General features: G+C 48.2%; 1 protein-coding gene across 1 annotated transcript in view; it reads left to right on the top strand.

Moving 5' to 3' along the window:
- ABTB2 (ankyrin repeat and BTB domain containing 2) overlaps positions 1 to 18,525 on the top strand; it is a 111,675-nt gene extending 93,150 nt beyond the window's left edge. Inside the window, exons 4-17 of the mRNA XM_071428307.1 lie at positions 1,980 to 2,132; positions 3,768 to 3,933; positions 6,981 to 7,070; positions 7,510 to 7,611; positions 9,002 to 9,098; positions 9,762 to 9,897; positions 10,915 to 11,141; positions 11,829 to 12,007; positions 12,357 to 12,462; positions 12,608 to 12,710; positions 13,157 to 13,247; positions 14,889 to 14,957; positions 15,358 to 15,471; positions 16,737 to 18,525. Of these exons, the coding sequence (XP_071284408.1) occupies positions 1,980 to 2,132; positions 3,768 to 3,933; positions 6,981 to 7,070; positions 7,510 to 7,611; positions 9,002 to 9,098; positions 9,762 to 9,897; positions 10,915 to 11,141; positions 11,829 to 12,007; positions 12,357 to 12,462; positions 12,608 to 12,710; positions 13,157 to 13,247; positions 14,889 to 14,957; positions 15,358 to 15,471; positions 16,737 to 16,934 (1,831 nt within the window). The 3' untranslated portion in view covers positions 16,935 to 18,525. The remainder of the gene's footprint in view (positions 1 to 1,979; positions 2,133 to 3,767; positions 3,934 to 6,980; positions 7,071 to 7,509; positions 7,612 to 9,001; positions 9,099 to 9,761; positions 9,898 to 10,914; positions 11,142 to 11,828; positions 12,008 to 12,356; positions 12,463 to 12,607; positions 12,711 to 13,156; positions 13,248 to 14,888; positions 14,958 to 15,357; positions 15,472 to 16,736) is intronic.
- The last annotated feature ends 3,194 nt before the right edge of the window (positions 18,526 to 21,719 follow it).

Raw genomic sequence — 21,719 nt, forward strand, 5'->3', positions numbered from 1 at the left:
GTGCAGACTCCGTGGCATTTGCTGCTGGCTGACCACAGGTTCTGGCTGCCCAGGGCCTTGAGTCAGTCACCAGGGTTTGATCAGGGTTCCTGCCCAGCAGTGTTCCCACCATGGGAGTGTCAGGGAAGCTGGGATATGGCCTAAATCTTTGCTTACCACAAAAGGTGGCAGATGGAATCTCTTGTAAGATGATCTTTTCCAGTGCTCCTGAGCATTCCCAATCTAAATATAATTTAATTCTGTACTTAGTTTTGGTGCTTTTAGCCTCCCTGGCCTACCTCTCTGCCCTCATCACCTCTGTGGACTTTGAATTCCATGCTAGAGGCTCTGCAGAGTACATAGAAAAGATAAATAATTATTTTGGCTCCTCTCTTAAGTACCTGCATTCAGAAAGTGTGAATGGCTCTTTTCCAGGCCTGATAAGAGTTGAAATTCTCTGGAGCAGAGAATTTGCTTAAAGGCATCTCCCAAAAGCCTGTGGACACTTCCTGCTCTTCCCTTGAGGAGGTCAGTCAGCTCTGAATTGGATGAGCTGGAATGATTCATCCCATCCCTTTCAGAAAGTCTTGGGAAGGATGAGCTGATGGGTGATTTTCAAAGTGGTGATTGTAGCAATATCAGCAACTGTGATATTCTGATTCTTTGGCAGAAAAGTGAAACTGATAACAGGAGAAAGTCAATGTCCTGTTAGAAACACCCTGGCCCTGGGCAATCCAGGATCCGGTGCTTAAAACAGCTCTGGTTTTGTAGAAGCTGTTTCACAACTTAGAAGAAAAGGAAGAGGAGGAGAAGAGTGAAAAATAGTGGGTGTGTTCGCAGAGTGATAGTGGCAGCGTTTCAGGGTGCACCTTGCAACTGGGAATAATGGGAACAGCACATTTTTACAGAGTGGAGTTATTCCAGCCTGGAGGGTGTTCAAAGTCGCGATAAAGGGAGTTGTGCTTGTAAATCCCATTATGAATGAATGGTTTCTAAGGGGATTGGTGCAGCTCCCTCTTCCTGCCCTCACACATGTACACAGGCACAGCTTTGAAAATGCCTTTCATGGCTTCAGCTGCTTTCATTAATGCCCAATCCGTTCATATTGCCTCATATATATATTTTTGTCTCTGAACGTTGTAAAGGAATTGATCCTTTCTCTCCTCAGTTCTTTTCTTTTGAATGGTTAAATGGAACAGACTTTTTTTTTCCCCTTCTTTTTCCACAGCGTTAATGAAGTCGTTTCTGGGAATGGGAGAGGTGTTTTCATTACAGCTGGCAGTTCCAAGCCTTCCACTGGGGTGGCAGGTATCCTTGGGGAAAAAATCAAGCAAAATAGATCAGTCTGGCTGTATATTGAGAGGGTAGATGAGATGTGTTGTGTATGAGAGCATTATGGTTAATATACATTAATGTATGACCTCAGTGCTGTGTTCATTCTTACAGCAGGAGTAAGGGGGCTAATCACAAGCTGGTGCTGCTGTTATTATCTTATTTATATTCCTTTATTGCCTTGTAGCCCTTCATATTGAGTAAAACCTCATTGTTCCACCAGTTCTGTGGTCTGGAGGCTCAGGGGGGTAAAACTGAGGGTCAGGTGGGCATAACTGAGCTCTGCATAAGAAAGGCATAATGCAGAAAGCCGCGGGGATAGAGGTAACGTAAAGATTAATGGAGGCAGGACTGAATTTAGCAAGGTTTGAAGTTGCAAACAGTCAAGGATATTTGTAGTGTTCCTAGCGGAGGAGTGTAAAATAATAATAAATAATAAATAATCCTGTGCCTATGGATTATTTAGAATAACAGACACAGCTATTACATAAACTGCTCAGGTGGCCGAGGCTGAGCGGCTCATTCCTACAGCCATGACCTCCAGCCCAGTTTCCTTCCTCAGGTGGGATTTATCCGTGCCATGCTCCTCCTTGCACACCCAGGAGCCCACAAAGTGTCCTGCAGCCCCAGCCCTTGTTCCCTCATGGATTTCTGCCCTCCCTTCACAGCCCCTTCATGCTGCTGCCGCCGCTGATGGAGTGGATGCGCGTGGCCATCACCTACGCCGAGCACCGCCGCAGCCTGACCGTGGACAGCGACGACATCAGGCAGACGGCCAGGCTGCTCCTCCCGGGGCTGGACTGCGAGCCACGCCAGCTCAAGTACGTGGGCTGAACTTTGGGAAGCTCCTCCGGTCCTTGGAGCTTCTTAAAACTTTGCTGTAGTGGTTTTGGCTCGCCATTTTGAGATTTCCCGGCCAACGCGCCAGTTAGTGTGGTGGGTTCAGTGCTGGCCAATCACCAGCACAAAAATGGACAATATTAAACAACAAAACCTCTTGCTGCTCCAGAAGAGGTGACAAACTCATAAAGCCCCCTCTGTGGGCTGTAGCTCAGCTCACTTAGTCTCTTATCAGTCCCTCCAGTGCTGGAAATGCTGTTGCCCCAGCCACAGGTGGGAGCTGCCAGTGCTCAGGCACAGAATATTCCTGGCTGGAAGGGACCCACAAGGATCATCAAGTCCAACTCTTAAGAATTAGCACCATGCTCTAACCACGGAGCTAATCTCAGGGTCATGCTTCCACTGTGTTTGCCAGAAGCCAGATCTCTCTGTGCTGCACAGGCGATACGCATTTAACCTTCTGGTACTTCCCTAGATAAAGGAACTTTGGCCAAATTATGCAGCTGGGGCTGAAAGATTCTTTTGTCTTTCTGAAAATTAAATGTGAAATGCAAGTATTTGGGTTCAGGGTTTTTCTGTGCCTCAGACTTAATGACAAGATTATTCTTTGCTTTATAAGATAGCTTGAATGAAAGATCTAAACTAGCAAAAAAACCCCAAACTTAATTCCAGATTGCATTATTTGATCCTTTAAAGCAGTCATTTTGTATCCAGCATGTTCAGGGGGAAAGAAGGTCTTGAAACTGGTATGTTTGTTTAATTGCTTGCTTATTTATTTATTTATTCCTGACTTGCTGTGGGATAGGAACAATGTGCAAAGGCAAGTTCCATCTCTTCAAAAACCTTTGTTTTTCTGAAGTTCACTGGAGTTCAAGTGGAGTCATTTTATTTCACTTTTTTTTTTTACATAGTTCTTTTTTTTGTCTTTCTTCTTACTATTATGTAAAGTAATTACATCTTATTCTGGGTAACATGGTAGACTGTGATACCAGTTAGAACAAGATTATGGTAGGATTTTATGAGAGATTCATCCTGAATCTTCTGTGTGAGGTTATGAGTGGCCTGTTCCTCTGGCAGGCTGTCCAGGCTCTCCAGAGGAGGATGGCTGTGCTGAAAGCATCTCATTTATCAGAGGAACTTGGCAGGCTTATATCTCACTCACTGAGAGTTTGCTCAAGAGCCTGTGCTGGAAACCAGGAGGGCACTGTGGAAGGCATTCACCCCAAAATAACATCAAAGGGCTGAGCTCCCAGTGCCAGCCTCCACTTGGGAAGTGATCCTCCAGTGAAGGAGACACACTTCCAGGTCTGGAATTCAGAAGAGTCTGAGCAGACAGTCAGAGGATTTACAGTAATCCCTGGGCTCCTTCCAGATGACATAAAAGTTGTCCTGATAGTCATCTAAAGGATAAGGATTTAGTAGATCCTCACAGAAATGTTAAAGCATTTCTTTCAGTTGAGTTGCTGGAAAAGCATTGAGGGTGTTCCCCTGCCTAAATTGGATTTTGATTTCATACTTTAAAAAATTTTTGATATTTTTTTGCCCAGAAAAGACTAAGGATCCATATATTTTTTAATGGTGTGGGCACTATCCAGGAATTCTTTTGTCTTTCACAGACCTGAATGCTGCTTCAGCTCCTTCAGGAGACTGGATGCTAAAGCTGCTACTGAGAAATTCCAGCAGGATCTGGGCTTCCGCATGCTGAACTGTGGGAGGACGGATCTGATCAACCAGGCCATCGATGCACTGGGCCCCGACGGGGTGAACACCATGGATGATCAGGTGTGCCACAGAACAAACCCTCACCACCCCAAAGCCCCCTGCATCAGCAGCTCCCTCCTTCCTTTCCACGTGGCAAATCAATACCAGGTCGTGTTTGTTGCCTCTCCCAGGGTTTTCTAATTTTGGCTTGTGGTTTAGACTGAAAATGCATCCCTTAAAACACAGAAAAATACTTCCCCACCCCTCATGCCACCCCTCCAAAAAAAAAAAAAGCCCCATTAGAGCCTGGAGTGGATTGTTTATCAGCTGGAATGTCTGTTCTTCTTTGGATGGGCTGTCTCAGGCACTGATGGCAGGCAGGTTAACACAGGGGCAGTGAATGGAAAGTCTGATCCGTGCTGAGAGGATGTCAAAGCAAAGTGGTTTCTTTTCCAGTGACACTCTCCTCTGGCTCAGCAGCCCAAATCCCGGCTGGGTTAGTGAGGAGTGACCAAAAGGTGTTTTTGTCTCATGGCTTTCGAGCTCAGAGCAGTTTGGAATACAAGACACAGCACTGAGAACCCCGCCCCAGTGGCCTGGTGTCAGTCAGTGTTAGATTTGCTCATAGTCCATCGTGCTGATGTGTCTGTTTATCCATTCTTAACTGTTCCCTGCTCAGCTACACTGAACCACAGGGATTTGATAGTCCTGGGAGTCTCTGGCTGCTTCTGCTCATGCTGTCAGTCCCATCAAGTAACAGCAGAGTCTGTCCTCTGGGATATCATTCAATGCATGGAATTAGCTTTTAATTTAAAAAAAGGGGGGAAAAAGCCACCTCTCCTAAATAAACACTCGTTACAGCTGTCACAGCGAGGAGAATGAGCTGTCACATCTCTGGAACAAGAGGATATTGAGCAGTGGGAAGGGTTTATGTTCAGGTAGAGAGGTTTTCTCACTGCCAGCATTTTACTGCAGTAACATTTCAGACCCAGCTCTGAACCTGGCACATCTTCCATAGCACTTCCCACCTTCCTGCAGTTTTAAGGGAAGTGTGAATGTATACACAAGTAGCAGAAACTGCTCCTGGACATATCTGGGTGTGTAGTTGCCTAATTTACAAATCCAGTACCAGGAGCTTTGTGATCACTGGGGTGGGTATCTCATCATAGATACTCACTTCAGTAAAGTGACTGAGGTGGCAGATTTATATTATAAAGGTTTCCCACCTCCTCTTTATTTTTTTTTTAAATAAGCTTTTGCAGTTCCTGTAGCCCAGAGGCCACTCAATCTCTCAAAGATTATTTTGTGATTTGCATTGTGAGCCACTGTGCCCCAACACCTCAGACACTGGTGCCAGGACTGTCACTTCTTGCTGCAGGATGTCCCCTACCTCTGACACAGACAGCAAACTGGGAGCTGTCTGGCTTTTGTCAGCACAGAGACTCCTGTGTGCAGCTCCTTGGGAAGTCTGAGGAGTTTCTGCTGTCACTCACTGATGTCTCATCCTGTGGGTGGGATCCTCGTCTTGCCAGCCATGCTGTGAGAGGGGCAGCTCTGTCGTCTTTGGCCCTCAGAGAGTGTTTTGGCACCAACAAAAAGGGCAGGACAGGCCCCCTCTGGAGACATTGTTGCTTGGAAATTCTCCGCTTGACTCTGGAGCAACTCAGCTTTGTGTCCAAGCAAGTGCCTGCACGGCACTGCCCACCCCAGGCAGAGTTAAATCCCAGTTCTGGGAATGAGCTCTGCCATAGCTGGAACAGGAAACCAAAGCTGGACTTTGCCACCAGCTTGTTTTGCTCCTTTTGGAAAAGAGTAAGACAAAGCCAGATGCCCAAACGTGGGAAAACTGACTTGGGTATGACAGAGCTGCTGGATAATTTAATACAAAGGTTTTAGATCCAGGTTGGGATTTGGACCACTCCCAGGGTGTGAGCGTGTCCAGGATGTTCAGACCCACTTGCCCATCTGTGTACATGGAAATCTGTGGAAAAAAACTCAGAACATCCCCTCAGAAATGTGAGTTTGGAGCAGGACCCTATATTCAGTTCTGATGGGGACCAAGCACTCTGGTTTCAAGGGATTGGAGATGTTCAGGAGAACAAACTCTTCTTCCCTTTGCAAGGAGCAAGCAGGAAGTGCAAAACTAACATTAAAAATTAAAAAGGACAGTGTTAAGTCTATACAAGTTTTAGAGCCCTAACTTGGGTTTGTGCCTGCAGACCTGCATTTTGAATTCTCAGTTTATTTGTCTATAATGAGTGTGGAGCCTCCCAAGCCCCACGAAAGCCAAAATATCTCACCCAGAAATATCCTCACCAATGGAAGTGCCCCAAAGCAGGAAACTGGGAGTTGTGGCTGCTTTGAAAAGAAACCTTTGCAGAGTCAAGAGCAGAGCTCCTGTGTGAGAGATGTAATTCCATTTTACAGTGCAGCTCCCATTAAGGATGAAGCTCTGTTATTGCACACTGAGCTGCGGAGATGCTGCCTGTAAAAAATTCAAATGCCTGCAATAATTAAGAGGAGGGGGCAGGAAAGCTGTGAGATGTGAGCAGGAATGGATTTTACCAGGCCATTTCCTTTCTGTCCTTGGCTACTTCAGGAATGAGCTCCATAAGTAAGGCTCATTTTTCTCATCATTCATCTCTGAGCCGTCATGGTTTGCTGGTTAAGTAGAAGGAGGGAGATTTATGGGATTGAAATGCTGAAATATTGAGGCAAATAGGATTTTAGCGATGGGGAGAAGTTGCCAAATAAATTCATCGTCTGTATTTTTGTGTTGCTTTCTGCCTTCAGTTAATTTGGCTACAAATGAGCCAAGAAATGGGATTTTTTTGTTGGCAGCCTTGGGAAAGCTGGAGAGTTGTGGACAATACAGGGCTAGAATTTTCAGTGATCCTTTTTGTGTTCTTTCAGCCTTGTCCAGTGATGTTTTGTCCAGGTCATTTTCCAATATCAGTTGTACCCACTCTGCACAGAAATCATAAATGCTTTATAAATACATGTATGCTGTCCCTACACAGACTCTGTAGGTTAAGATTCAAACTGGCTGTGTCCATGACAGTGTCACTGTTGGTAGGGATAGAAAGATAACTTTGTTTATGTTGTTATTTTTTGTTTCCTTTCTGAAGGGTATGACCCCCCTCATGTACGCCTGTGCTGCTGGAGATGAAGCCATGGTCCAAATGCTTATAGATGCTGGAGCAAATTTGGATATACCAGTGAGTAACCCTCTCCCCATAACTATCCAGCTGTAAACTAACAGGAGTTCTGAAATCTCTCCTAGCAACTGAAGGCTTCAGTCCTGGAAGCTTCAAGCAAGGCATTTCTCCCAGAAACCATCACTTCAGGGATTTGGGAGGGGGGAGAAAACCTTCCAAACCTCTTGGAGCACTCAGTGGCTCCAGTTAGGATAGGCACTGGCAAGTCTAATGGGCAGGGGAGGGCGAGGGAAGGAGCTGCCACAGGGAAAAACCAGTGAGCCCATGAAAAGTCCCAGGGGATGGGGCAGAGCGAGTGGTGGTCACAGTGTTCTCTAAGTGGCCCAAGTCCCCGTTCCCTGGGCCAGTCACTCACAGAGGAAGAGGCTGGTTGTGTAGAAGGCAGGGGAGGAAGGCAGGCAGGCTGCAGTGGGTAATGAGTGCTGCTTCCCTGCTCCAGGTGCCCAGTGCCTCTCCACGATACCCCTCGGTGCATCCCGACAGCCGGCACTGGACTGCGCTCACCTTCGCCGTGCTGCACGAGCACATCTCCGTGGTGCAGGTAAGATTCCAGCCTGCAATCCTTCCAGCAGGCACAGGGCACTGAAATGCCTTGCTCCCAGCCTTCCTGAGCCTCCTAAACACCAGTGAAAAAACCTGCTGCTGTTTAAAACAAGGAGAATGAATATTGGTGACATAATTCCTAGGAAGGCCTTGATAACAAAGCACAGCATGTTTCTGTATCTTTCTTTGGTTTCAGTGTTGCTCCAAAGCTCACTGCTCCTAAAACAATGCTGCACAAAATTTCTTTAGTTTTAAATAAACTAGTGCTTCACGTGGAGTGGTTGCAGGTTGGCTGTTTGATCAGGAGCTTTATAACAGTAGATATTAATTGGTTTATAAATTTACATGCAAAAATCCAGTGTGTGCTGATGTCTGCTCTAATGGCAGCAAATCTCTGTAACTTCCTTCATAATCCTTGAGAATTGCATGAACAAGACTTGAGCTGTTGTGGGATTTGAGCCTGTGGCATCCTCCCTGCTCCTTTCTCTGTGGAATTATCACAGGGGGCAGCAGGATGGGATGGAGCCCCAGAAATGCTACCCAGACTTCCAGGGGAATGAAAAACTGATCACAGCAGACAATCAATTGCTGTTGAATTTAATTTACCTTCTGCTCAAAGGGAAGGAATAAAATTAAAAAAAAAAAAAAAAAAAAAAAAGTAAGCAAATGGAGGCTGCACACACTCATCTTTTGTTTGTGTACATTTGTACATAATTATAAAGATTAGATTCCACCTGGCAAACTGCCCAGGCAGCCTTTGGTATTCCAGAGGTTGGACAGCCTTAATTTATGTGTGAGATATGAGTTTGATTCTCCCAGGAGATGAAGCCAAGTGAATCAAAGCTCCTGTTGTGTACTGCAGTGCCCACAATCGTGGAAGCATGGAATATCCTGATGGATACACACACACAGGGCTGATCCTCCTTGCCAGCCCTGCTCTGGGTGCTCCAGAGCCTTCTGCCAGCCCCACCTGGCCATAAAACATGCCCATCACCCTGGCACCTTCTCCCCTTCACCTGGGAGGGGGCTCTTTCCCTCACAGCAGCTCAGTGAAGCAGGTTCTGTGTGACAGTCCCTGCAGCTGCCTGGCCTCCCTACACAGGCTCCAGAGGTATGACCAGCCTGGTAATTCCCTGGGGGAACCCTGCTTCCTGTGCACGGCATGGAGCTAGGATGGACTTCCTGCTCTGATTGCAGAGCCCTTTGGAGCTGGAGATTCCAATTGCACAGCCACGACCATAAAGGAGATTAAAAAGGAGGCAGTGCTCTCCACATGGGCCCTCCTCACTCTGAACCCACTGGTTCTTCTTACTGACACCCAGCCCTGGCTGCTTGGTCCTCCTGAATTGCCCTTTTCCCAACTCCCTGTCTTTCCTGTGCCCTTGCAGCTGCTCCTGGATGCTGGTGCCCACGTGGAGGGCTCTGCCGTGAATACTGGGGAGGACAACTATGCTGAGACCCCACTCCAGCTGGCCTCAGCTGCAGGTGAGCTCCCTGTGGCCTCAGCACTCTCCATCTCTTCCTGCCACCAGCCTGATGGGCCCCAAGTATCTGTTTTCCAACTTGTCCCATTCATTGACTCCTCCCCAGAGCCCCCACAGCAGAGCTGATGGCACCAACTCCTTCCCAAAGCACTGTCAAGGAATATAAACTGTCTAGTCTGGGCATGTCTGTGGGCCTAAGCAACACCCAGATGTGAAAAATTAACAAGTTTCCATTCAGCCTGGGGAAAAATGACTGTTATATAAAGAAATTTGGTTTATTAGTTTATTAAATGCAGGTAAAAATTCTGCATTTCTTCTAGTGGGCTGTCAGGAGCTGAGCATTCTGAGAACGAGTCTGTGCTGGCCTTGTTTGTCAACACTTCTCACCTCAAAGTGGTTTTAGTTTTTTTTCCTTTTGTTTCTTTCTCTGTTATCTTTGTGCTTTTATGAAGAGGAGTGGCTGGCTTGCTCTGTTCCAAGCTTTATGGAAAGGATAAAAAAGGCCTCTTCCTCTCCCAGAGACACCCAGTGCTGGATGTCCTGCCACCACTCCTTACTCCCTCTAATGGGAACAGAGCCAGGGAGTCCTGCCTGTGGCCAATCCTCCCAATGTTTTGTGCTTCCACACAGGGACCATGCTGATGTTCCTGTCCTTTTTCCCCAGGGAATTATGAACTGGTCAGCCTGCTGCTCAGCAGGGGTGCTGACCCACTGCTGAGCATGCTGGAGGTCAACGGGATGTCATCGTCACTCCACGAGGACATGAACTGCTTCAGCCACTCGGCAGCACACGGCCACAGGTAGTGCTCTGCTCCTGCTCACAACAGGGCTTTTTTGCACTCTAGGTGTTGCTGTGTGTCCTGTGTGACTTTGTGACCCAAACCCCTGCCTGTGCAGTTCAGCAGGTGGGGTTAATACTCTCCTGACAACAAAGAGCCAAGATCTTTCTTTGCTGTTTCTTGTCCTTACACTTGCTGGTCTGGCTCTGCAGCACTGAGAGTGAGCTGGTTTTAAGCCCCACATCAGCAGACCAAGTCCCACCTAAGGATAGGTTATGAGATCAGGGTTGTGAGATCCTGCTTCATGTTCTGAGATGGGATCTAATCAGGTTGAGGTGGCAAGAAGAACTTTCAGCAGAGCCTGGGTGTCTGCATCTCTGGTTTTTGGGTGGCCAGTCAAGAGGTGAATCATTAAACCAGCCAGCCTGGGCTCTCCAACCCTGTTTTCAGGGTGGTTGTTCAGAAATAAGACATTACTTGCAAGATCCTCCAGAAACCTCTGTGTTCCCAGAAAAAACATAAGTGAGATCCAAGGCTTGTTCTGCCATAGGAGAGGATGGGGTGATGCTAAAGCTGGGTCCTTAAATAAGCTGGATTTAGCCCCAGGGAGTGGTGTGGGTGCAGGGGGAGCAGCGGCTGGTGGCAGTGCAGCAGCACAGGGAGTGCTGGGTGGCCCTGCTGGGCTGGGGAATGTCTGGAGCAGCTGTCCCCAGCTGGCTGAGGGACACCCGTGATGCAAACTCCCCAAACAAGACACAAACAAGAAAGTCTGTTTCTTGCAACTGCCGTGTGAAATTCCAAACAAACCCCCCATGTGAGGAGTGCAGGCCATGTTTATGCCTTTGCTGAGGGGCACCAGTTTCTAGGATGTGGGGTAGGGAAGGACAAGTGGTTTCCATGCTGCTCCACAGTGCCAGCTGTCTTTGGGAAGGAAATTACTGTTTACTGAGCCAGATCCCTAATCCCAAATCCCCACGGTCCTGTCTGAGTTGTTGAAATTTCCTTTGTCGGTAAGCGAAACCTCTCGTCCCTGCTCAGGAACGTCCTGCGCAAGCTCCTGAGCCAGCCCCAGCAGGCCAAGGGGGATGTGCTGTCCCTGGAGGAGATCCTGGCTGAGGGGGTGGAGAGTGACACCTCCAGCCAGGGCAGCTCCAGCGAGGGGCAGGTGCGGCTGTGCAAGACGCGGATGAAGGCCCTGCAGGAGGCCATGTACTACAGCGCCGAGCACGGCTACGTGGACATCACCATGGAGCTCAGGGCCCTGGGTGAGCCCTTCCTTCTCAGCACTGTGCACATGAGGCATAAAAACATTCCTTTTCTGCCCCTCTCACTTAGAAGAGCAACAACTGCAAAGCTGTTTAATCTAAATTTTAAAAGTGTTTAAGGCTCCTCATAAGTGGGGTTTTTTTTCAAATTCCTGCTGCTCTGGGATGTCCCTCATCCTTGGCTGAATCCTGTGTTCACATGTATCAAGGAAGGGGCATCTCTCCCTGTCAGATACTTATATCTAAAATTCACTCTTTATCAATGGTTTAAGGTAAAGGAACAAAACTGATCTCAAGGTAGGAGAGAGAAAAGCTTTGAAGCTTGTGTGTAACTGGGAGAAAAGACCTCACACCACAGTTGTGTGGCGTTACATATTCTTACAACTTCAGTTCAAATTTGTCTTGTGGTTCTGACTAACCATGAAGCTCAGAACAAAACACGGAGTCTCTGATCCTTAGAAAGCCGCAAAAATTTCCAATTTATGATCCTGGTGCCAATCCTTTGTCACTTAATCTGTCAGTGACCCAGTTCAGTCACCTTTAATATCAAGATAAAAATCTATCTGCTGTTAGGATGTAGATAGAGCTACTTCAGTGCTGCCAAGTGTTAGTAATAGGAGCAGGATAATCTCCTCACAGGCACTTCAGGAAATCATTTTTCACTGTCCCTTTTTCCTGTGGCTGCAGGAGTGCCCTGGAAGCTCCACGTGTGGATCGAGTCCCTACGGACAACCTTCTCCCAGTCCCGCTACTCCGTGGTGCAGACCCTGCTGAGGGAGTTTGTCACCATCAAAGAGGAGGACTACAACGAGGAGCTGGTCACTGAGGGGCTGCAGCTCATGTTTGACATCCTCAAAACCAGCAAAGTAAGTCAGAGCTTTATGACTACCAGAGCTGAGTGTTCTGGGGTTTCATTGTTGTTGGCCACAACAGGCACAGGGGAATGGCTGGGCAAAGTCCCTTGGAGTTATGGCATGGAAATGGCCCTGGAAGCATTTATCTCAATTCATAAACAGCCCCCAGACAGTCCTCAAACACACACCTGGGGGAAGCTCTGCAGCTCTTTATACCTCCACAACTCCATAGATATTGTAATTCTGCCTTAATTTAAAGCTGTGGGGAGGTAACTCCTGTAGGGTGCAGTTGCTGCAAGCCCCAGGTGAGCCCCTACAGCACATTTGGCCCCTGCTGATCCCTGTTCCATCCTCCTCACAGAATGAGTCCATCAACCAGCAGCTGGCATCCATCTTCACCCACTGCTATGGCAGCAGCCCCATTCCCAGCATTCCCGAGATCCGGAAGACTCTGCCAGCTCGACTGGGTAAGGTGCTCATCTCAGCAGTGAGCTTCTTGTGATTGCTGCTGGCTTGGGGCTTTTTTATTTGTTTGTTTGGATTTCTTTTCTGAAAAGCATGCACGGTATAAAAAAAAAGTGTCACCTTTTTTTTTGTCGCTTTACCCAACAGATCCTCACTTTCTGAACAATAAAGAAATGTCTGATGTAACTTTCTTAGTGGAAGGAAAGCTCTTTTATGCACACAAAGTCCTACTGGTTACTGCATCTAACAGGTGAGTCACTAACCAGGGACATAATGAATCCAGCCATGATTATCCCTGAAATCATGTGTGGTAGATGGAGTGCACATATCCAGCCATTCCCTGCCTTCCCATTCCTTCTCCCAGAGTTTGCAGGGAGAGCTGCACTTGCTCCAGCTTTCCTGGAATCTCACACTGGCCTGGTGCACTTGCAGTTTGCAGTTTGTTTCTCTGTTCTTGGCATGGAAACAGGGTTTTCCACCTATCACAAGGTGGGATTAGATCAGATCCAGGCAATTTACAGTTTTAAATTATCCCTGAACTAATCATCATTAAATTAAAGGAGATGTTCTGATTTTCAGCTTGCAAAGAACAAGGAGGGATCTTTGTTTTGCCCTTGCTGTTTGTGATGAGTGTGTGGCACACTAATACAGTTAAATCAGATCTTCTCAATTAAATCTGTTTAAAACCATTCCCAGGTTCAAGACCCTAATGACCAATAAAACAGAGCACGACGGCCACGGCAGCAAGACTGTAGAAATCAGTGATATGAAATATAACATTTTCAAGGTATGGGACTTAATCCAACTCTTTCTTTATTCTTTTTCATCTTCTCAACTACTTGGAAGGTAAGACAAACCCAAGTAGTAATATCATAAGTAGATAATAAGTAATGCCATAATTAGATAATACTACACATGGAAATGGAGTACCTTTGAGCAGATCTGAATTTAAGGAGTTTTCTGAAATACCCTTTTTCCAAAGTTCCAGCCTTAAAATAGACTCTTCCAGTCTATATTCTTATTGTATTCCTTCTATATTCTTATTGTATTCCTAGGCAGCTGACTCCTCCATAAAGCAGGAGAAACTAGTCTTCTACTGAAAAGTAGTTCTATACTTTTAACACACCATTATCATACTTTTTACAACACCATTTTTATGCTTTGCTAAGCAAAAAGTAACTTATTTACAGCAGGTATGTTGCCTTCATATTAATTCAAATCAGATTATAAGAAATCAGTGGTGTCCCTGTCAAGAAAGGCTCAGAACTGAGAATTTTGCTTTGCTTTTATGACATTTCCATATTTAGTGGAGGAACAGGGAGATGTGAAGTGCAGAATAAGTCATGTAGCTGTTTCACTAAAGGGTTGAGGCTTTTTTTTCTCTTTTATAAGCAAACAGGCCTGGTCTGTTGGTCAGCAGTGCTGTTATCTCACTAGAGGGAAATAAGTTGACCATGGGAACATCTTTGTTCTGCTTGTAAGGGGCTGTACAAGTTTTGTGTTGGACAGGTGACATCCAAATTTTGCAGCTTCAAGCCACAACAGAGAAGAAAATGTAACTGAGTATTGAAACAAGCTTCCTTAACAGCATTTGTACATCAAAAGGTTTCTAAAGATAAACTTGTGCTTCAGTGGAGGGAGAGAGAGACAAATCAGAAAGAATTGAAACAGTGCAGTATTTGACAATTTGATGGCAAATACAGTCAGAGGGGGTTAAGGAGAGGCGGGCTCAGGTAGGGTGGAGGATGCTGAGCCACCAGAGATGTGGGTCCTGCTCAGGGCTCTGCATGTAACTCTGTTAAACAAATAAGGCAATCTCACAAGGGGCAGCTTTGTTTAGTTCCCAGCCCTGTTAGGAATGGCAAGCAGAGCTTGCAAGCCCCACACAGCACCCAGGACACTTCTGTGATCCAACACCAGATCCATTCCCTCCCCTGACACTGCCTGGGCTGGGGGTGGCGCATGCAGATCAAAGAGCAGGAGCTGCCTCTTGCTCTCCCTGCAGACAATTAATGCCTTTTCCTCCAGGCCCAGAGAGGGGCTGGAAGCTGATTAGAAGCCCAGCAGGGGAGGTGAGTGGCTGGGAGGTCCCCGGGATGCTCACGCTGGGCCCGCTGGCACTCGGCGCGTGACCGGCCTGCCCGGCTTCGGCAGCCTGGATCCCAGACAAGGACCGTGGTGTTGCTCAGAGACACGCTGTCACCCTCAGCCCAAAGTCCCCAGCAGGGCCCTTTTCAGGGCCCAAGAGAAAAAAGGACTGTTAGAAAGTAGCAGATTTGCTACGCTACAGAGTGAGAAAAAAGCCACCAGTGGAGGTGGGAGCCGGCACAGGACACGATTCCCGTCTGCTCAGGAAGGGGACCACAGCCATCAACAGCCCCTTGTGACTGCCCTGATAACTTCATGCCTGGCCTTCTTCCCATTCCAGATGCTGATGCAGTATTTATACTATGGAGGGACAGAATCCATGGAAATTCCCACCACTGATATCTTAGAGGTGAGAGAGCTTTTTCTTCCAAGTCTTGCCAAGTGCGCTGGGGCATAAAACAGAGTTGAAAGGCAAAATCCAGGAGCTAACAGCAGGCTCCCATTCAGTCCGGGAGCATATTTAATGCTTGGAAATGAGCTTTAAAGTTTCAAAACATCGCTGCTTGGTGTTTCTGTGTCGTGCTGACAGAAAGGAGAGCAAATATGCTTGTGGGAGGAGCTTTTGCTAAGAGGGGAAATGTGTCAGTCTGACACTTCAGCATGGAGCGGCCTTTTTGCTGTTTGATGAGGACTTGGCCATTAAAACAGCGAGTCAGAGACTCTTCAGAGAGGAAATCATCTGTCCTGTTTGCCTTCCCCAGGCCTTTCAAGCCTCATGATCTCAAATAGCCTCTCTCTTGTCCCCGTAGCTGCTGTCGGCTGCCAGCCTGTTCCAGCTGGACGGCCTCCAGAGACACTGTGAAATCCTCTGTGCCCAGACCATCAGCATGGACAACTCTGTCAACATCTATAAATATGCAAAGGTAGGTCCAACCCCCCTGGTTTGAGAACCCCAGTGAGCAGCCTGTGTGCTGCTGGTGGTAACTAAAAACCCCAGGTGGGCACCCTCCCTGCAGGTGACTCCTCCCAGCCACAACACGAGGGAGATGGTTCCCAGCTCCAGGCTGGAAAGTCCTGCACAGCCCCGGTGTGTTTTCTTGTCTGGAGCAATCATGGATGAAATGGATGGGGGATCCCTGCAGAGCAGGGGAAAGCTGTCTTAACAGGCTGATACAGCAACATCAGCAAATCCTGAGGGATTCAAATCCTGAGAGCAGCAGGGGCAATTGATCACACCACAGCAACTACAGAGTGAACCCTTTCCTGGCACCCCTGCTGCTAGAGAATATTCTTTTCAGCTCCAAAAGGAGCATAAAGTCTGTTGTGTGACAGATACACACCTCTGTAGCAACATAAATCAGAGAAATGCTCTGCTCTTCCTGGAATTTTGTGGGATCAGATCCTTTAAAGACAAAGAGAAAACTGCACAGAGGGCTGCTAATGATTTTTTTCCCACCGTGTGTGTAGTGTCCCACCGATGCTTTTCAATTTCTCTCACATTAGGCTGGTTTCTTTCAGACCTAAAATTTAACAGTGTGCAGTGGTAAAAAGGGGAAACAGCATTCCCTACTGGCCATTATGTACTTTTCCTTAAATTATTATTTGCACAGAATTCCCAGGAAGAGGCTGTGTGTGCACAGAGCTTCTTAATATTGAATTTGAGTTTCATTGTTCTTGTTACTGATCCTGAAGCAAAAGAGCCAGATCCCAGGCAGAAATCACCTCGTGGTGGTTCAGGAGTGCAGCATCCCCGTTCTCCTGTGTTCAGCCCCTCCTTGGAGGGATGGGGCTCCCGTCCTGTGACCCGTGTCCTGATTGCCCCGAGCCCTGCTCGCCATCTGCCAGCACAGCAGCGTTGTTGTGTGCTGTGGCTCAGCCAAACAGGTACCTTGGCCACCTCATCAGCCAGCTGCTCTGCTGCAGGAAGGAAAGGGGCTGGAGTGCAGGCCAGCAGCTCTGCCAACAGCAGGCCAGCAGGGGAAGGAATTAAAAAAGCCTGGATGCCCCCCTGCAAAAAGCACCAAGAGAAATGATCAAAGTCCTGCCTTCAGTGCTTTTCCACTGTTACTCCTATCTTTTAATTTTCCAAGAGACAAAAAGGAGAAGAGCATTAGGAATGAGAGGCTCAGGGATGTCATTTAGGTCTGTGATGTACAGAAGGGGTTAATAATGCTGCTGTCTTCCTCAGATTCACAATGCACCAGAACTGGCCTCTTTCTGCGAGGGCTTCTTCCTCAAGCACATGAGCTCCCTGCTGGAGCAGGACTCATTCAAGCAGCTCATCTACAGCAGGAACAGCAAAGTGCAGGGCCTGGACCCTCTGAGGGACCTGCAGGCAGCGCTGGCCGGGCGCCTGCACTCGGTGTACGTCACCTCCAGGGTGTGAGGCAGCCCCAGTCCCGCTGGCAAACCGCGCTGCCCTGGGGCTGGCTGCCCTCTGCACCTTCCTGAGAGTGCCCTGGAGCCTGAACGGGCACCCCCTGTGCCCAGGGAGGGGAGCTGCCTTCTCTGTGCTGCTGCTGCTGCTGCTGCCACAGGAACAACACTGTCACACCAACCACGCTGCCACGGCCCAGACACCAGCTGGGGTGCAGAGAGAGCTCCAGCCGCAGCCATGGGCGCTGCCCTTTCCACGAGCACGGCGCCGGGCTGTGGAGAAGGAGGCAATTGAGCTAAGCCCAGCACTAATACATGGGTTTAGGTTCATCCACACAGATGTTTTCCCTGTAAAAAGGCTGCCTAGAAGGAGTTTCCTGATCCTAAAGCCCATCCCACGAGCCATCTGTCTGCACACAAATACTTGCCCTCAGTAGTACCAGCGTCTGTGCATCACAACAGACCGACAGAAACTTCCCCAAAACTGTTTGCACCTTGAGAGAGAGGTTTTATGTTCAAAGCTGAGTAGAAACTAATACTAACACTGAAATTACTCACTCTTTAAGCCTAATATGAGAAGCTGAGCTGGGGCAGGGAGGGGAGGGGAGAGTTGGGGGTTTGAGTGTTTTGAAATACAGTTTCACTGTGCCAGTTGTTAATCTGGATCTGTTTTGAGGAGAAAGAAAAAGACTGTCTACCCTTTTGCTGTCAAGGTTTGATAGTGAGTGTCAGTCACGTTTTTCACCTTAAAAGCCTGTTTCTGAACATTGCCTGTGAGACCTGACCTCACAAAAGACACTTTGTAGAAGGCTCAGGTGTAGCAGGAGCTGGCAATAGGCTGAAAAACTGCCCAGTTGCAATAAAAGCAATAAAAGCCTCCCCTGGCCTCCAAAGAACATCCAGCTCAGTGGTTTGCTCTCTCTCTGGAGCTGGTTGGGATTGAGGAAAGACCTCTAGCTATTCCCACTGAGCTGTGCTAAGCATCCACCAAAAATCATTTGCCAGGACACTTCCATTTGTTGTAGACGGGTGAACAAGAGGAAACCAAGTTTTCAGTGGAGAACTACTTATTCCTCATTAGAAATTCAACAATTTATTCCCATTGTATCTAAACACAGTGGAAGGAGGAGGCTCAGCTGGACCCAGGCTCCAAAGCCCAGCACAGACACAGTTTAGATAAAGGGAAGGAGAAGGAACCACCAGCATCTCCCAGCAAATCCATCAAAATCTGACATGGCCTTGTTCCTAAAGGATTTACACAGAGGCAAATTGCATGCATGGATAAGGATTTTTAGTCAGCTGACAGGTTGGTCAGGGCACACTCCCTTTGTGCTTTAGGTACACATCTGCTGAACATCACCAGCTCCAATAACCCTATTTATTACAGAAAGCCATACAGGGGGGTCAAAATTATCACTGAGAAATGCCACAGAAGGCTTTATTTTGGAAAGTATTTTCAAGTAGCTGCTCCAGCTATCTGTACAAATATGTAGGTCCTCTTTTGTTGCTGTAATATTACAATGCTTTGTTTAATTGTACATTAATGTTGTCATTTATGTAAATGTACCTGGATTTTATTAACAACATAATTTTAAAATACACAGGTGCTGTTATTTGTTCTGTTCCTCTAACAGTAGGAAAAAAAGATTTAAAGAGGAAAAGGCTGTTGCAATTGAAGCATCTTAAATTGGTTTTGGTGTACATAAATCTAATTTTAGGGATACAGAGCCATTCATTTCCCCTTCTTAGGCTCAGACATTTTTGTGAAGTTAAAAAGTTTAACTTGCATTTTTCCCTAGCTGGAATAAGATTACCTGCTTTCCAGCAGAAAGCAGCAAATGTAGTGTCCAAGAAACCCCTAATTCCAGCATTCTTCCCTGCAGCAGGAAAAACAGTGAGGGTTAAAGTAACTCTTAGGTCAGAGGTATTAAAAAAATAAACAGGTGATCCTTCCATGTCACCTCAGATCCCAGAGGCCAGAAGGGCTCTGGTTGGTGCTCTGTGGGAGGATTGATGTCAGAGCACAGGACTCATCCAAGAGGTAAGGAGTATAAAAGCTTAAGAGCAAGAATTTGACCCAGAAGTATCTTTTTTTTTTCTCCTTATTTGGAAACCTGCCAGCATAAACAGGGACTGGTTCTCAAGAATCATGGAATACAAACACCTCAGATTCCCTTTGGAGCACTTTAATGAGTAGGCTAAACAGAAATTCCTTGTGAAACCAGTTGTACACTGCCTGTATTTTATAGAGTGCTGCCCGGGGAGCCTGAGAAAGTACCAGAGCAGTTTGCCCAGCTTTGGGGAAGCACAGAACTTTACTGACCACAATGACATCATTCCAGGGAGCAGAGGAAATAAACATCTGCCTGAACAGGCTCGATGACTTCCAGCCTGAAATAAAGCCCTTTTTGCTCTCTAATAAGGCTTTGCACAGCAGGCAGGCCCTGGCTAATGCAGCAGCACCACTCGCAGGCCCTTTGCCCTCGCCAAATGCTGCCCAGGCAGGCAGACCCTGCTTCCTGCACCTGCCACAGGCACAGCCAGGGGTCACACAGGCAGGAGGCAGGACACTCCCCAGGGAATGGGGCAGCAGGCTGCTGTCACACTGCTTGTGGCACAGGACAGGGCTCCAAAGCTGGACCTGCCTCCCCAAAGGACAGGCTTGGAGCCTGAGGGATCCATTAATCCACAGAATGCTGCACTTGGTGTTATTTGCTCGAGAAAAAGAAGGGCAGAAAAAAGGTATCTTGTGATAAAATCGCAGCAGAGCAAGGAAAAAGGAGTGACACAGCCCAGAGCTGGAGTTATCTCAGTGCTGTTCCTGCTGATCCTCTCTCCATGCTTAGCTCAGGCAGGAGAAGGGTTACCATGTCCCTCTCTCCATCCACAGCCCTGGCACCCACACAAAGCCCTGGCCACACACCAGAGCCCTCACCCGCGATTCCCAGGTGCACAGGCAAACAGAAACCCAACTCTGGAAGTTAAAAACTCCCAAGGGAATAGCACCAGGACCAAGTGGAAAGGACCTTCCTCCTGCCCCTTACCCAGTGCTTCCCACCCAGCTCCCTTCTCCCTGCCGCTGCTCTGGGATGCCAGACCAGCCTCAGCTTCCCTGGTTCTGCTCTCTCCCAGGACATGGCCAGGGTCAGCTGGCTCCAGCTGTCAGAAGAGCTCAGGGGTCTCCGAGCAGGGGCGTGATTCCAGTGACAAGTAGGTCACATCTCGCTGCCACCTGCAGGGAGCTGCTGGGCTCCAATGAGCCACGGGACCCCATCACTGCTGGCAGTGGGAGAGGAGGGAGAGACCCTGCTGCAATGGTCTGGAGTGACCGGACAGCAGCCTGGAGGGTGTGGGGCAGGCTGGGGACTGAGACACCCGGGTGCTGGGATGTGCACAGACCTGTCCTGGCCTGTCCCCACGCTGGGACAGGCTCACAGGCTGAGCTGGTTTAGGCCGGGATTAAAGGCACACTCTGCAATTAGAGGCACACCCGGCTCCTTCCGGCATTCCCAGCCCCATCTGCGCGGGGTTTGGAGAGAGGGAATGCTGAGGGTGTTCATCCCTAGTGTCCAAGGCCATCTCTCTGCTTGTCGTTCCTTGGAATAACAAAAAAATCCTCTCCCTAATGCATCAGGATGTTTCCATCCCTTTTTGGGGAGGGAAATACACCTAGAAACTGTAGGATCATAAGGATTTCCAGGAAAGCAAAACAAGCACGGAGATGAGGGAGTAAGATTCCAATTTAAAAATTATTTGATGGACATGGGAATGATTCTTGTATGTTTTACAACTCCCCTTTTTATTCCTGCAATAATTTTAGATTTTATTTTCCTTTAACAAATCATCTAAATTTGAGAGGAAACAACACAAAATTAATGCAGGGAGAGATGGTAGAATCATCCTGGAATGGTTTGGGCTGGAAGCCTCATCTCTGAGCCTGTCCTGGGCTGGCTCCTGTCCTTCAGCCACTCGCTGCAGGTGGACGTGGAAGTGATGGAGATGTGCAGGGAATGCTCCTTGGTTTTCCCTGCCTCTGGCAATCTGGCCATTCAAAAGACTAATTGACCTCTTCCAGCAGGAAAACATTTAAACAAGAGGTGCCAAAGAGAATTGGAGCTTCTGCACAATGAAATCTGCAAGAATCCAACTTCAAATCCCCCTGGATTGTCACCGGTCCCACTTCCATGGACTGGTCACCGTGGCCAGGAGTGCCCAATCCTGCTGGAAATGCACTGGACCAGGATGTCATTTTCACTTGATGCTGGTAAAGACCCTCTGGGTGACCCCCAGTCACTGGAAGGACCAGACTGGGCTCCCAGGGCACTAATTCCAGGGGTTCTGTTTTTGGGAATAGCACAGGAGCCTTTCCCTTGCTCCTGTGAGGAGGAGCAGAGGAGCAGCCGGTGTTTCCCTGTTTGGGACAAGGGAGGTGGAAAACACGCTGGGTCACTGCGAGAGCTTTCAGGGAGAGGGGCATCCATGGGGATGGGAGACTCTTGCTGCCGTTCCCATCTCCCTGCAGGCACGGAGAGCTGGTGCCGGACCAGGACAAGGCGATTCCCGCCGCATCCCGGGGCGAGCGGCTCCAAACGGGCCGGGCCCGGCCTGCTCAGGTGCGCGGGGCGGGACCGGGGGATTGAAACCCCGGGAGCCGCCCCGGCCTCCTGTGCCCGTTCAGCGCTCGGTGCGGGGGGCAGCGGCCGGACCGGGCTCCTCCGGAGGGGCCCAGGTGAGGAACGGGAGCCTGGGGGTCCCATCCTGTACCTCCCTCTACCCCTCCTGCCCTTATTCCCTT

This window comes from Agelaius tricolor, unplaced genomic scaffold (genome assembly GCF_023055355.1).
Source record: "Agelaius tricolor isolate 1412-34295 unplaced genomic scaffold, bAgeTri1.0.p SCAF_5, whole genome shotgun sequence".
Classification (NCBI taxonomy): domain Eukaryota; kingdom Metazoa; phylum Chordata; class Aves; order Passeriformes; family Icteridae; genus Agelaius; species Agelaius tricolor.